At 33.2% G+C, this 17,219-nt stretch overlaps 1 protein-coding gene across 5 annotated transcripts in view; it reads right to left on the bottom strand.

Annotated features, from left to right (window-relative positions):
* vps13a (vacuolar protein sorting 13 homolog A) overlaps positions 1-17,219 on the bottom strand; it is a 99,937-nt gene that overhangs the window by 80,545 nt on the left and 2,173 nt on the right. For all 5 annotated transcript variants that reach the window (XR_012383588.1, XR_012383587.1, NM_001118893.2 and 2 more), the window contains exons 2-17: positions 16,319-16,362; positions 16,179-16,221; positions 14,049-14,144; positions 13,665-13,766; positions 12,518-12,627; positions 12,372-12,431; positions 10,948-11,007; positions 10,781-10,861; positions 9,168-9,225; positions 8,956-9,083; positions 8,755-8,861; positions 6,871-7,042; positions 5,655-5,717; positions 4,978-5,113; positions 2,052-2,146; positions 977-1,119 (exon numbers count right to left, since the gene is read on the bottom strand). Coding sequence is in view for 3 of the 5 variants with exons in the window: in NM_001118893.2 (NP_001112365.1) it covers positions 977-1,119; positions 2,052-2,146; positions 4,978-5,113; positions 5,655-5,717; positions 6,871-7,042; positions 8,755-8,861; positions 8,956-9,083; positions 9,168-9,225; positions 10,781-10,861; positions 10,948-11,007; positions 12,372-12,431; positions 12,518-12,627; positions 13,665-13,766; positions 14,049-14,144; positions 16,179-16,221; positions 16,319-16,362 (1,498 nt within the window). In the remaining 2 variants the exon portion in view is untranslated. The remainder of the gene's footprint in view (positions 1-976; positions 1,120-2,051; positions 2,147-4,977; positions 5,114-5,654; positions 5,718-6,870; positions 7,043-8,754; positions 8,862-8,955; positions 9,084-9,167; positions 9,226-10,780; positions 10,862-10,947; positions 11,008-12,371; positions 12,432-12,517; positions 12,628-13,664; positions 13,767-14,048; positions 14,145-16,178; positions 16,222-16,318; positions 16,363-17,219) is intronic.

Consider the following 17,219-nt stretch of genomic DNA (forward strand, 5'->3'; position numbering starts at 1 on the left):
AATCGCGCCGCAGTATGTCTATTCGCGCGTTTGCATTGACTTAACATGTAAATCACTCGCGCTTGACGCATGTTCCGCATCTGGTGTGAACGCAGCATGTTAAAGCTATCTGAAATTATAGAATTTGTTCATGTTATTTCAGTAAATGTTTTATTTCAAGTAACAAAGCTGAACTGTATTGAATTGATTAGAATAATGACACTAACTTGTGTTTCTAGAGTGCCTTTACAGTGGAAATTGAGTTTGTCTCCTATTTCTGTACGTTTTTTTGTTGTTATGACTGTGAAGCTGCTTAAACAATTTAAGTGCATTATATATAAGGTACTATAGAAAAAAAGAGGCATAATTTCCACGGCATAACTGAAGGCGAATGTTGTGCTTTTTAATCACAAACTGAGGAATGTAAAGTAAAAAGTATTAAAGTGTGCATGAAACGGAGGTTGCCACAGACTCTTATTTTAGTATGATAATGCATATTAAAACTGAATATTAGAACAGAGGGTTTCATTTTTGAGCTCCTCCCCTTATATATCACTCACAGCCAACTAATAGTGAGGGGCATGGCTATGCATATTTCGCCTAGTGGCCCCGCCCATTAGTGACCATCTCTCCCTCATTAGCATAAGACATTAGTTTTGTTTTTGAATCTGCCACTATGCTGATGCATAGGCCTGTGTGGCTCCGCCCTCTTTTGAAAAGAGCACAATCTCATTTGAATTAAAGTGACAGTCACCAAAAAGGTACAATAAAGATAAAAACCTAAAAGAGGCAGCTTCAAACAGTTATAAAACAATATTTGTGGGGGATTTTGAGCTGAAACTTGCATCTTACAAAAAGGGGCATGATAGATCTCCTTTAAAGCATTTTGAACACAGAACTTTCAATCAAATACAATAAATAAATAAGTGGCAAGCATTTCATAATCATATTGAAAATAACAAGTGATCAGTTTAAGAAATGCAGAAGAAGATGATACTTTATAGCTTGAGCCGCGGGTCTTTGAGTCAGCATGGCCTTCAGGTCAATGACAGACAGTTTGATGATCTCCGCCTTCTCTCGGCTCTCTTTGATGGACAGGGACAGGCGGAGAAGATGGAAATTCATCTTCATGTTTTCAAACTGCAAACAAAAAAGATGAGTCAGGGGTTTAATGCTTTACAACAACAAACTGCACAGGCTCAATCAATGGAGATTGGCTTGCTAATAACGTACAAGCAGACTAAAAATACTGGCCGTACATATTTTTTTAAATTATTTCAATATTTTTATTTAGCATGGGTGCATGGGATTAAAAGGTGACAATAATTATGTTAGTAAGATTTCCACAATCATGTTATGTATTCAGCATTGATTACATTTACATGGGCATCAGAAATGGAATTATTCGCCTTAATCTGAATAAGTCAATAATTTAATTATATGAATTAATTATTAATAATATTAGACAAACCCGCCGCTATCACAAACAAGGTTTAAGGCTAGTCAAGATTAAATTGCATGTTTGAGCTGTCTCAACTCAAAATGACTTGCAGTGAGACGTCTTAAAATACATCAGCGTATTTTTTTTCTCCAGGTGCCCACCAGTAATATATTTTACTAAGGCCATTTTTATAAATTTGGCTTAAATAGCCTAATTTAACTAAGGCTTAGTCTTGGCTTAATCTTAGCCCTGTTTGTGAAATTGGGTCTAGATATTCTTCAAAACACTAGTATTTAGCTTAAAGTGACATTTAAAGGCTTAACTAGGTTAAAGTTAGGGTAATTAGTCAAGTCATTGTATAACAGTGGTTTGTTCCGGAGACAATCAGAAACTAATATTGCTTAAGGGGCTAATAATATTGACCTTAAAATGGCAGTAAAAAAATTAAGAAGTGCTTTAATTCTAGCCGAAATAAAACAAATAAGACTTTCTCCAGAAGAAAAAATATTATAGAAAATACTGTGAAAAATTCCTGAATCTGTTCAACATCATTCGGGAAATATTTGAAATTTTAAGTTTGTCTTCAACTGTATAAATGTGTGCCTGTATGCGAGTCATGATTGTGACTAACATTTTTTGGCAGGTTGGGGTTGACAGCAGTTTCGCTGTATCCGATGGCAGCGTATAGTTTGGCTTTCTCTGCAGGCGTCATTAACCCATCAAAACCTGAGGAAATCAGACAAACAGACAGTCAGCAAGTCTACCAGAAACAGACTCAGGATGAGTTTTATTCACCAAGTGCGTGCAAACATAGCAGATCATTTTGGTGGTTTGCGGAAGCTCAGAGGAAAAAACAAACACATCAACACAGGAAGACAGAAGGACATTTGAATAAGTGTAAAATAAAGTAAACAAAAGTGCTCAGCATAAATGAATAACTATGTTTTGAAAAATGAATATTTTTATTAATTTCAATTTAAAAAACAAAACAAACCAAAAACAGAAACCAAACCAAAGACGAAACAAACCAAACCAAAAGTAGAAACTAAACCAAAAAACGAAACAAACCAAACCAAAAGTAGAAACCAAACCAACTTAAAAGTAGAATCCAAACCAAATCAATAGTAGAAACTAAACCAAAAAACCAAACAGACCAAATCAAAAGTGGAAACCATTCCAAAGAAACGAAACAAATCAAACCCAAAAGTAGAAACCAAACCAAAAAAATAAACCAAACCAAAAGTAGATTATAAACTAAAAAAAACAGACCAAACCAAAGGAGGAATCGAAACCAAACTAAAAGTAGAAACCAAAGCAAAAAAAACAGACTCAGGATGAGTTTTATTCACCAAACGCGTGCAAACACACCAGATCATTTTGGTGGTTTGCGGAAGCTCAGGGTATAAACAAACACATCAACACAGGAAGTAGGGTTGTAACGGTATGAATTTTTCACGGTATGATAATCGTCTAAAACAATACCACGGTTTGACGGTTTCGCGGTATACGGTATGTTACAAATGTTACAAAATAATAGAACAGTGAAGCAAATTTGACTTTTTCCAAATAATATATTTTTAGTTACTATAAACAACACCACTTACAATGAACAAATAAGAAAATAAGAGAATAATAAATAATGTGTCAAAGTCCAAATAAAGTCCAAATAAACATGGTGCAAATCCTCAGTAAAAAATAGATATAAATGTTTACTATACTATAAATAGTTACATAACGAAACTAGATTCAATATGGAACATCCTTACGTTTTATGTGCCAGCATGGATATGGTTGTCTGTGGATATGGATTTGGATATGGTTGTCTGCAATGCAGACAAACAGCTGCATCTTCATTTGCGTCTTTTGAAAACAGCAAGAGCAGCAGTTCGTCTTTGCTGTGTCACTGTTTTGTCATGTTTCTGTGCTGCTGTGCATGCAAAAGTACTTAGTATGAGAATTATTTCATGCAAAACTTTTTTTTTTGCGTTTTATTTAGCCGCGCATAAATGTATGCCTATCTCTCATTCCGTGTTGTTCAAAAAGCTTGGTCCACAAACAAAAGCGAAACCTATGCTTATTGGTTGTGATATAGCGAGTTTGAACCAATCTGGGCATGGAGGAGGGACAATGCATCAATGTATCATGTCTGATTTGTCCGGAGACACAGTGACGAGCGTTTCTTTGTCAAATCAGCGTTGTCAAATGTTGATGACGTAACCGCACTGATTCCGGAGCCTCTGAAAGTCCGCGAATGTTATGTGATACAGCACTGGAAAGCTGAGATTCTCTTCTTTATGCCAATCTTTGAATTGTATGAATCGGATCAGCGGATCAAAAGTTCTTAAACATTTAAGAGCAATACTTATTTTTAGCCGTGGGCGGCTGTCTCGGTCTTTAAGGGTTAAAACCGTTGATATGCAATTGTTCATGGTATGATAATCGTGCACGTTCAAATCGTGGTAAACCGTCATACCGGTATATTGTTACAACCCTAACAGGAAGACAGAAGGACATTTGAATAAGTGTAAAATAAAGTAAACAAAAGTGCTCAGCATAAATGAATAACTATGTTTTGAAAAATTAATATTTTTATCAATTTCTCAGTGAATATGGCCAATGATTTTTGGTGCATTTAAACAAAAGAGTTTTATTAAACAGTTATATGCAGTACAAAAAAGTCACTGAACATCTTTAGAAATAAAAATATAAATTATTTAAATTAAAATGAGTTATTGCAAAACAAAACAAAATATTACAAACTAGAAAATGTCTCCTCCTACTACTAAAAGTTTATTTAATATTTTTCCTTAACATATTAATTTGGATATAGTAATGTTTGGGCTTTGATCTTAAGTTTTTGGTAACACTTTACAATAAGGTTCATTAGTTAATGCATTTACTAACATGAACTAATCATGAACAACACATGTACAGCATTTATTAATCATAATTGAACATTTACTAATCCATTATTAACATTTGAGGCCATGCTTGTTAACAGTAGTTAATGCACCATGAGTTAACATGAACTAACAATGAACTACTGTATTTTCATAAACTAACGTTAACTAACATGAACAAATACTGTAGTAAATGTATTGTTTATTGTTTGTTCATCTTATTAAATGCATTAATTAACATTAACTAATGAACCTTATGGTAAAGTGTGACCAGTTTTTTTTTTGTTAGTTCTTGTTTTATTTATTTATTTTTTGTTAGTTTCAGTTTTGGTTTTGCTACTGACTAATCTAACGTATATGCACAAATATAATATTTTAAAGCAATCTACAGAAAACATTAACCTAAAAACTCAAAACTCATTCATGCTGGACACTATATGAACACACATCTAGATGGCTTATGAGCGCTGTTGACTCTTAACTGTGCAGATAAGAAATTAAAAGTGTAATATTTATCTAAATGTATTAACAAATGGCTTTATTAAGTGGCAGAATCAAGTCAATCAGAAACAGACTGAGTTTACTTTCTCTTGAAGTGCACACCACAGATTCTATGCTAGTTACAGCTAACTAACCCAACACAGCGTGCAGACAAACCTCCAGTTTTGACGTCTTTGGTTTGAGTGGCACTGGCTTCTCCAGACCAGTTCCACATCCAGCCAAACCAGCCCTGTGACTGTTCCTCCTCCACCTTCACCCCGGGCCGGTAAATCCTGAGCCCTGCCTTCGAGGCCTGCAAATACCAACCACACAAAACACACCAGTCAAACTATGCAGTCAGAAACTGGAGAATCAAACCTGGAGATCTTCGTGTGGCCACAGGAACACATCAGCAGTGATGTGAGCCAGAGGATACAAAATAATAAGAATTTTAATGGTGATATATTTAGATATACAGATAGACAAACAGATAGATACAGACAGACAGACAGACAGAGAGATAGATAGATAGATAGATAGATAGATAGATAGATAGATAGATAGATAGATAGATAGATAGATAGATAGATAGATAGATAGATAGATAGATAGATAGATAGATAGATAGATAGATAGATAGATAGATAGATAGATAGATAGATAGATAGATAGATAGATAGATAGATAGATAGATAGAATTTGTGATCTTAGATAGAAGTTGTGATCTTGACAGTACAATGAATTACATCATGACATGTGATTTTTGTCATCGGCCAGCCTTAGATATAAATTTTTCACATTAGTGTTATGATATTTGTGAATATTATAAGAGGGCAAATGCGTTGTTACGTCACCTCCATCTCAGCCTGCTGTCTCGCCATTGTGATGTTGAATATGTCTAATGTTCTTTCAGTCTCCTAAAGGAGGAACAAATGATCAAGGTTACTTTCAAAACAGAGCTTTCACAGAAACAAATACGGGTTTATTTGGGTCTTGACACGTCTTAAGCTTCAAGTGTTCTTAATATGTAAAGTATCGATGTTGTTGATAGGGACTACAGCTGTCAAAGCCTAAACCAAAACAAAAACCATGTATCCAAAACTATATTTGGCAATTAAAAAATATGGTAAAAGGTTGACAAACTCTAAAAACATTCTGAAAACCAAACTAATAGAAAACACTGTCTGACGGAATCAAAAGTAGAATCCAAACCAAAGTAAATCAAATGTAAAAACTAAACCAACCCAAACAACAAACCAAAATTAAAAGTAGGAACCAAATCAAAAAAACGAACCAAACCATACCAAACCAAAAGTAATGACCAAACCAAATGTAGAAACTAAACCAACCCAAGCAACAAACAAAATCAAAAAGTTGAATCCAAACCAAACCAAACCAAGCCAAATTTAAAAACTAAACCAACCCAAACAATAACCAAAGTTAAAAGTAGAAACTAAACCAACCAAAAAAAATCCCATACCAAACCAAAAGTAGAATCCAAACCAAAAAACAAACCAAACCAAAAGTAGAAACCAAACCAAACAACCAAAAAAAAAAAAAAAAACCAAACTAAACCAAAGGAGGAATCCAAACCAAATCAAAAGTACAACCCAAACCAAAGCAAAAGCAGAAACCAAAGCAAATAAAAACATAACAAAACAAAAACCATGACAAACCGAAACCATATTTAACCATTTCACAAACTTTAAACAAAACAAACAATGGTTGTAAACTATGAAACAAAACTAAAAAAAAAAAAAAAAAAACTAAACCAAAACAACCAAACTACAAAGGAACAAAATTCTAAAATATTCATAGCCAAATATGGTTCAAAGCAACTATGGCTAAAAAAAAAATTAAAAACATGCAAAAAACACAAACCAAATTCATTTGTCAGTTCACAAATTTGGAAACAAAACCAAAACAAAACCATATTTGCCAGTTCACAGATACAGTTCATAGTGGCCATAGTTGTCAATCTCCAAACCAAAATAAAACACTAAATGTCCCATGCATCTCTTTGATTTTGTGTTCACCAACAGCATGTGAGTGTGTGTAGTGTCGACCCACCTCCAGCTCCTTCAGCAGACTCTCTGCCGGTTTCTTACTGATGATTTTATTCTTATAAAGCTCTCTGTACTTTTTCACATGCTGCCGATGTCGACGAATATGCAGCCAAGACCACATGTGAAGACGAGGCTTCACATTGACCTCCAGAACACCCGTGATCACATATCGCCACCTGTAAGAGCCCAAGATACACAATATACACTTTGGGTTTAGTGTTAAGAGTTTAGTATCAGGAACATTTAATGTGCTAAATGTTAAATAGATGTCAAATTAGTTGGCAGTAACAGTAACTGTCATGATTACAATTGCATTCTCAACCAGAAGGAGGAATAATAAATTATGTAGGGGAATGTCGTTAGCACAAAACCAAAATAAATAGTGATCCAACCACAGCACCTGATAGCTCCTCCCCTTCTGCTTCATGAACCAAAGTGTTCAACATTACATATTTCTTTTCATCGTTGCATAAGTGAATAATAAGTTGAATAATATTGTATGTATTTATTTACCTATTTATTTACTCATATATTTATAATTTACTTAAATATTTATTTACTTACATATATATTCATTGACTAAATTAATAATTTATTTACTTGTTATTTATTTAATTTGATATTTACTTATTTACTTTTTATTTGTTTATTTATTTTATATTTATTTATTTACTTTTATATTTATTTACTTTTATATTTGTTTATTTAATTTTATATTTATTTAATAACTTTTATATTTATTTATTTTTATATTTATCGACTTTTATATTTGTTTATTTATTTTTATATGTATTTATTTACTTTATATTTATTTATTTATTTATTTGAATATTTATTTATTTTTATACTTATTTATTTACTTTAAAATTTATTTCTTTGTTTATTTACTTTTATATTTATTTTTTTACTTTTATATTTACTTACTTTTATATTTAGTTATTTGCGTTAAGATTTATTTATTTATATATTATTTAATTTTATCTTTATTTGCTTTAATATTTACTTATTTGTTTACTTTTCTATTTATTTTTTTACTTTTTATTTATTTTTTTACTTTTATATTTGGTTATTTAGTTTCATATTTATTTACTTTTTATTTGTTTATTTATTTGTATATTCATTTATTTATTTTTACAATTGTTTATTTGATTTTATATTTATTTTTTTACTTTTATATTTATTTTTTTACTTTTTATATTATTTATTTTCCTATTTATTTATTTATTTTTATATTTATTTATTTTATTTTACATTTATTTATTTACTTTTAAATTTATTTGTTTACTTTTTATTTGTTTATTTTTATATTTGATTATTTACTTTATTTTTAATTACTTTTATTTTTATTTATTTATGTATTTCAATATTTACTTATTTTCTTTTCTATTTGTTTATTTGTTTATTTTTATTTATTTATTTACTTTTGATTTATTTTATATTTATTTATTTACTTATATATTTACTTATATATTTGTCTTTTTGACTTATTTATTTTTTTGAAAGAGAGGAGAGAGTGTGTTCAATAGGTGGGTTTGTCAAGTCCACTCACCTGTATGGAGCACACTCGGAATTGCACAATATTTTTAAAAAGTATAAAGTAAATAAAAGAGGGTGTCTGGTGCATATGAAGAGGAAAATTGTGCATCACCTACAGGTGGTTTGTAAAGCTTTGTGAAGTACATTAAGAATTGCAAGATATTTTCAGAGACACAGAGAGTTGATAAGAAAGTGTTTGGTGCATACAGAGAGAAGAAAGTGTGTCACCCTTACAATAAATCCTACAAAAATAAAATCAATAGTGTACATGTATGCAATTTGAGACCCACCTATAGATAAAAATATGCAGCTTTACAAAACACACAAGACCACGAACTCCAAAAGCACTCACCACTGACGAGCGTTAGTGTGAACCACCACATATGGCCGATACTTCCTGTAAGGAAGGTTACGGGTCATCATATCCACCGACCCCAACAGCTCCAGAATGCTGACGTACTAGCAAAACAAACACACATATTGATGAGATGAGATTGACAGGCCTGTACACCTTTTGTGAGGAAAAAGTGCATATTTTTGCACAAGTCCAGACCTGTGGTCGGCTGAGCTCCACGGCCACTTCAGGAAGGTTGACCACCAGGTCCATTTTGGGTGAGGAGAAGTCTACATCAGAGCGAGGGTTCATCCGCAACTTGGCATTGGCAGATATTGGACGAAAGACTAAAGCATGGAGATGAAAACAAAGCTGGTTTGTATTTAATAAAGACAAACACTGGTGAATGAATTTAAAGATAAAAAACTCACTGAAGTGATAATCCTGAGGGATGGCAGTCTGGATGGCTACGCTGTGCTTCAGGTATCGCTGCGCAAACACATACGCGACTCATTTCAGAATTGCAGGTACACTCAAAGAATGACCTTTGCTGCTTGTTCAAATGTAAAACTAGTTGAAGCATCACAATTCTTGGGTAATTTTTGGAACAACTTCTGCCTTCTTTTCCAGAGACGCCCGTGCATATTTCAACAGGACAATGCTAAACCACATTCTGCACACAGAGTCCTGCTGCGGAGGAAGAGGAGACAGGTACTTGACTGGCCTGCCTGCAGTCCCGACCTATCTCCAACAGAGAATGTGTGGCGCATTTTGAAGCACAAAATGCACAACAACGACCCCGTATTGAAGCCCACCACTTGTTTGCAGGAAGAATGGGACAAAATGACATCTGAAACACTTCACTACTTGGTGTCTTCAGTTCCAAAACATCTTTTAAGTATCGTGAAAAGAAACAGCAACATTATAAAGTGGTAAATGCTGCACTGTTACAGCTCTTTTTGAATTGTGTTGCAGGAACCAAAACTGGAATCCGCGTTATTTTTAAAATCGAAACAATAAAAATGACAAGGAACACATTAAATAATGTTTGTTGTATTGTCTGCAATGAAATACACGTCAAAGTATATTTAGAAATCACTACTTTCTGTTAATATTTGTGTTTTAGATGTTGCATACAAAAGTTTATTTAACTTATTTAACTACGCAGAAAAAAAATAGACTTAATTAATTCACGCTAACCAAGGCTAATTGTATGATTTAGGACAGTGTTTCTCAACTGGTGGGTCATTTTCAGTGGGTCGCGGTGTGTGTGTTCAAAAAAAAAAAACAACAACAAAAGTTAAATTTTTTACTTATTTTGCTTATACCGGACTTTTATTTTGAAATGCGTGCGAGACAACCCTACCGTTTAACATGTGAAATTTCATTTAATTATAGCAACACATATGTCAAAGCGCAAGAACGACCCCGAATATGTAAAAGTATGGTTATATATATTGACGACAAAAAAGACTTAAAGCCTCAGTGTCAGGAAACATGAAACCTTCTAAATTAAAACAATATTTAGAAACCAGAAAACATGATTTATTACAGTTCATAGAGTTTAATAACAGTATTTGTCGTTTTTACTTTGTATTATTTCTATAATATTATCCATTTTGTTTAATGACAGCAATAAAATATTGTTTATTTGTAAGTCTTAGCGAATTTCTTATGATTTATCTGTCACCACTTGTTTATGTTAACAAATAAATGCAAATCAAGTATAATTCCTAAAATTGCATTATAGTTCCTAAAAATTTGGGTCGCGGCTTGATGACCATGTAAAAATGTGGGCCCCATGGCCAAACCAGTTGAGAACCCCTGATTTAGGAGACTGTCAAAACAAGTATACCGAGATTCCTAAAATTACTATTTTTTTATACACAAAAACATTATTTTTAGAGATATAACTTGACATAATTTGCCTAATTCAAAAGTCTCTGTCAATTTTACAATTACTCATGTACAGTCAATCAATAAAGATGGCAGATTTTTTGTTAACTCAAATACAGGTAATAACAAAACAAATATGTGAACATACCAGAGCCTCCTCAGGGTTGTGGTTGGAGTACAGCTCTGAACTGACGTTCCAGTACGCAAACAGATTATCCAGACGTACAAGCTAAATCAAAACACACACATTTTTAATGAATTAAGAAAATATTGGTCGACTTTGATACTCATAACTGTGAAAGGATGAGTCTTAACCTTAAAAAACAGTTTGGCTTTCTCATCCAGAAGACAGGGGTTCCAGTTCTGATCCGCCGTCTGGAAAATGAAACAAAAATATTATAATACTGACTGATTTGGACATTTAAAATGTCATTAAATGAGCCATTCACGAAGCCACTGTAATGCAGGTGTTTTTTATAGTCATCGTTACTCGGAACAAGACCCTTTATTTCTGATAAAACACATTATTTTTGAGCTTTCATTATTAATATAACTATTTATACGTTAATAATACGTTACTGATATATTCTATCAGGGTAAATCAGAATATCTTACCATACTCTGACATAAATGTATTATTACACACACACACATATATATATATGGTATTTTATACAACAGTTCTGTCTGGTTCTAGAATCTGATTGGCTGATAGCTTTGCGATATTTTGCCAGTAACATCACACAACGGCCTCTTCACCCTTCACCTCTGTGTATTACTCCGCCCACATACAGCAAGCAACAAGCAAAGACGCTACAGTTTGACAAATATTACTGTTTATAGACAACAAAATGTACTTCTGAGGCTTTTTAGTGGAGAATGTAGTTGTTTAGATTGCAACTATGCAGTTTATTTGTAAGAATAGTGCCTATTTTAAAATATTTACTCAGAGCTCGTCGACGGCCAAAGACGATTGACGTTGTCTATCCACAAGATGACGCCAGAACCGCATAATAGGCCCCTGCTCAGTGCGTTCTCTTGAGCGTGAATAAAAAACTGAAAAACGGAAGCCTAGTGGTTTTTAAGGTGGACCGGATAGAGTCAATAAGCTGTGAATAAGAAGCTGGATTCAGCCTCGTCCCTCCTTATCGCAAACACAGTCTGAAAACAGCAGTCTGGTGAGAAATCTCTGTAGACGGATGGCATTTCATGTCACGTTCAGCCTTATAATCCTAAAATGTGAGCAAAATTTGCTGTTTTGTCATCACCTTAAGGGGGTCACACACCAGAAGCGCAGCTTACGCTATAGAGAATCATTCAAACACTAGCTCTTAGGTGACGTTGGTGAATTAGTAACGGCTTCTGCTGTTCTGACGTCAGCTGCAGATGTGAATGAATGGCGGAAGAAAGTAGTTCCTAATACAAAAGGTTTTTAGACTCTGTGTTTGATTTTCTTTTTTATGTACAAAATTGTGCCGTCGAACTGTTTTATAAACGCAATATCACGCGAGTAGCAGTGTGCTATGGCTGTATATCGCCACTGGTGGGGTGCTAAGGCTCCCACTAGTGCTGATATACAGCCATAGCACACTGCTACCTGTGTGATATTGCTCATATATATATATATATATATATATATATATATATATATATATATATATATATATATATATATATATATTTTTTTTTTTTTTTTTTTAAATAATAAGAAATTTTACTCATTTTAATGTCTGTCATACCTGGAGACTGAGGTTTTGTAATGATATCCCAAAGGAGAGAGGAACACTGGGATTGGTGACCTGAAAACATGGATAACATGCAAGGGTAAACAGTAAGTGCTGATACAGTCCATGCTATATGAGTGATAAACTCAAGAAATACTCACATCATCCTCATAGCGGACGTGAATGTTGGATATTTTGACCTGCAGGTTTTTGATCACCTGTGTTACCAGTTTCTCCACAAATGTGTCCTGCTTCTCACCCTTTGGATTCTCTGAATACAAAAAGACAAAAGGAGTTGAACATCTGCTCACATAAACGCACACACACACACACACGCGCACACGCGCACACACGCACAAGCAAACGCAAACACACGCCATCAAACGCACACGCAAAAACACACAATCAAACATGCGTTCAATTAAACAAGAGCATAATCAGACAAGAGCGCAGACACACAATCAAACACGCACACAAACAAACACACATACAAAAATGCACACACACAAGCAAAAAAATACACATGAAGTAAACAAAAACCCAAAACAAACCCACACACACACAAACGAACACACAAATACAAATACACAAACAAAAACACACACAAAACATACAAAAACACACACACACATATATATATAAACACAAACAAACACGCAAAAACAAAACACTCACACAAACAAACAAAAATACAAACACACACACACACACACACACAAACAAATACACACACAAACAAACAAAAAAGCAAACACACACAAACAAAAACACTCACAGAAAAACAAATAAACAAAAAATACACAAAAACAAACACACACACACACACACACACACACACAAACACTTACTGACAAAAAAAACACACACAATAAAAACAAACAAACACACACAGACAAGCAAACATGCACAAACACACTCACAAACACACACGCACACACAAACGACACACACACGTACACACACACACACACACACACACACACACACACACACACAAAGTAAACACACACACACACACACACAAACAAAAAAGCACACACACACACACACAAACAAATAAAAGAAAAAAATACACAAAAACAAACACACACACACACACAAACCAAAACACTCACTGACAAACAAACAAAAACACACACAATAAAAACAAACAAACACACACAGACAAGCAAACATGCAAAAAACACACACACACACGCACACACACCAGACACACACACGCACAAACATACACACACAAGCAAACACACACGCACGCACACGCACGCACACGCGCGCACGCACGCACACACACAGCTCTGACTGCACCTTTTTCTGCTGCTTTCTGTTTGGTCTCCTCGATGCGCTGGAGCTCCCTCTGCCGAGACTCCTGCAGCTGCCGCTCCTCCTTCTCTGCGTCATACTTTATACCTGAGCACACACGCATGCAGGACAGCAGTCAGAAAACACACAGGATCTTCTTCAGTGTTAAAGCTGCAACACACCAAGCCGACGGTCGGCCGTTTGTTGTCCACACATCGCCTCTTGTCAGGTTAACATTGGAGCTCTTTGGACAGACTAGCAAATTACATTTTATTTCTGAAGTAACTTACCCAAAACTGTTCACACTCTATTAAAATGCCCCAGTTATGTTATTATAAAGGTTTGGAGATCTCATACAGTAACAGCGGCAGATGAAGGGTCATCTCTTACTAGCAGTAGGTACGATGAGCAGGTAAACTTCATCCAGCGTGGCCTCCACAGACTGAGTGTACAGGTTCTTCCAGGGGATCTTTAACTCCAAACGCCCTGACAAGAAGACAAATACACACTGAATCAGCTCAAACTATTAAAGTTGAAGTCTTTATTAGCTCCCTTTTATTTAGTTTCCTTTTCTACATATTTCCTAAATTATGTTGAACAGAGCAGGGAAATTTTCACAGTATTTCCGACAATATTTTGTCTTCTGGAGTAAGTCTTATTTGTTTTATTTTGACTAAAATAAAAGCAGTTTTTAATTTTTAAACACATTTTAAGGTCAATATTATTAGCCCCTTTAAGCTATATTTTTCCGATAGTCTATAGAACAAACCACTGTTATATAATAACTTGCCTAATTAACCTCACCTGTCTAGTTTACCTTATTAACCTAGTTAAGCCTTTAAAAGTCACTTTAAGCTGTATAGAAGTGTCTTGAAAAATATCTAGTCAAATATTATTTACTGTCATCATGACAAAGAGAAAATAAATCAGCTATTAGAGTTATTAAAACTATTATGATTAGAAATGTGTTGGAAAAATCTCTCTGTTAAACAGAAATTGGGGGACAAAAATAAACAGGGGGGCTAATAATTCTGACTTCAATTGTATATAGTAGAAGACATAATTATTAGCCCTCATGTAAAAAATTGTTTTTTTTATATATATATTTCACAAGTAAAATACATTAAAAATGTTAATTACAGTAAAACATTATTTTTTCAGTCCGGTATAGATGATATATGACCTAAAGTTCTGAACTAATTTCTAGTAATAATTTTTTTTGTCTTTGCCATGATGACAGTATATGATATTTTATTATTTATTTAGCAAGATACTAGCATTCAAACTGAAGTATTTAGCCTAAATTAAGTAAACTAGGCAAGATAGGTTAAAAGGGGCTTATAACAGTGACTTTAGATGTTAAAAAAAATTAAAAAATTAAAAAAATAAATAAAAAATAAAAAAATGTCATCAGTAATTTGAATTGTCATACATAAATAAAAACATACATGTATATTTTTCTCAGCTTTTTTCATATTTTTTCAACAATTTTAATTGTCATAACATATAAATAAATCTTTATATTTTTCAGTAATTTTAGTTGTCTTAAATAAATGCATACATATTTTTTAATAATTTTAGTTGTCTTAAATAAATGTTTTTTCAGTAATTTTAATTGCCAAGAACAAATAAATAAATATATTTTTTCAGTAATTTTAATTGTCATAAATCAATATATTAAAAAAAAGAAAAATAAATTAACTGATTAAAAATAAACTGATTAATTAAAACCTAATTAATTAATTAATTTAAAATAATAAATGTATTTAAAATAAATCAATTCAAAATAAATAAAATCTTTTCAGTAATTTTCATTCATTCATTAATTCTCTTTTTAGCTTAGTCCCTTTTATAAATCAGCGATTGCCACAGCGGAATGAACCGTCAACTTGTTCAGCATATGTTTTACACAGTAGGTTCCCTTTTCAGCTGTAACCGAACACTGGGAAACACCCATACAATCCTACATTCACACTCATACACTATGGCCAATTTAGCTTATTCAATTCACCTAAACCACATGTCTTTGGATTGTGGGGGAAACCAGAGGAAACCCAAGCCAACATGGGGAGAACATGCAAACACAGTAATGCCAACTGACCCAGCCGAGGCTCAAACCAGTGACCTTCTTGCTGTGAGGCTGTCGTGCTACCCATTGCGCCACCGTGACGCCCCTTCAGTAATTTTAATTGTCATAAATAATTCAATCAAAAATAAATAAATAAACTTTTAATTATTAAAAAATAAATCTATTAAAAATAAACAAATAAATAATCATTATTTACTTATTTAAGCCAAATAAAAAATACTTTCTCCAAAAGAAAAAAAAAACCCTAGCTTTGTCATACAACACTTAATTAATTTAAAAATGTAAAAATTAATTTTAATTTTAATTAATTAATTTTAATCAATTTAAAAATTAATTTCCCAGCAGGACAGGATACTTCTGTCTTCCACTGTTTACAGTATGTAATAAAAAAGTCAACAACAAAGCAACACATCAAGCAGTTCAACACTCACCAATGTGTCCTGCTCTGACTTTGAAAGGAATGTCCAGCTGGCTCTGATGCAGAAATGAAAGTCACAAAGCCATTCAAAAGCTTTATTCATTCATTAAAAAGCTCCTCGAATGAACATTCATAAAACACAAAGCAACTCACCAATGCATTTTCTTTAATCTCGAGGTTCCTCAATATGGCATCACCTGCAACAGAAACATTAGCACAACACATGCAGGACGTTATGTAAAATAATTCATTCATATCACAGAGCTAATATTTACTGTGGGCCTGAAAGCTTTTTATCAGCGAGTCAGTGAGAAGTTCGGACATACTGGTATTATTCTTTCCTTGCATATATTGCATTAAAAACAGTGATGATTTTAGCATGTAGCTATACAGTGAATGATGAGAATTTCTCAATATTACTGATTTACAAAGCCAGTTGACCAATAATATTATGCATTTACTTATGCACATATTAAAGAGACTGTTCATCGGTTCATTTAGCCCTGCCTCCTCAGTAGTTGCTGTTCTGCTATTGGCTGGAGGGAACTAAAGGTTTAGATAAATATCGTTATCATAATTATGACTTCAAAACAATATTAGCACTAACTGTTTATTTATTTTAGTTAAATGAAATTAAATTTAGCTATTTATTTAAGGTTAATTGTTCCACTTTGATTGCAGTTGGCTGCTAATACGCATATCATACATACATTTACAAGGAATGCTTACTGAAATTACCGTATATTATTAAGGAGAAAGTCTGAATGAGCGAAAATAAAACCAACTTCACCTCAGTGTTAGCTTTCAGTTCAGGGTTACAGTAATCGCATGTTCAGGAGTGTCAAATTATGAATATTTCTGGGTGAACTATCCCTTCTCGGTTTACAATTTAGAAAGAATAATTCAGTGAAAAGACAAAGTCAAAATCCACTTTTACCTCTTAAACCAAATTTTCCTCAGTGCTAGATTGAGGTAAAGCTGGTTTTATATTGGCACAGTCATTCAGTGAGTTGCTCCCCATATTGTTTACCATGGCACTTTGAATATTCGACCT

Source organism: Danio rerio, chromosome 8 (genome assembly GCF_049306965.1).
Source record: "Danio rerio strain Tuebingen ecotype United States chromosome 8, GRCz12tu, whole genome shotgun sequence".
NCBI classification, from domain to species: domain Eukaryota; kingdom Metazoa; phylum Chordata; class Actinopteri; order Cypriniformes; family Danionidae; genus Danio; species Danio rerio.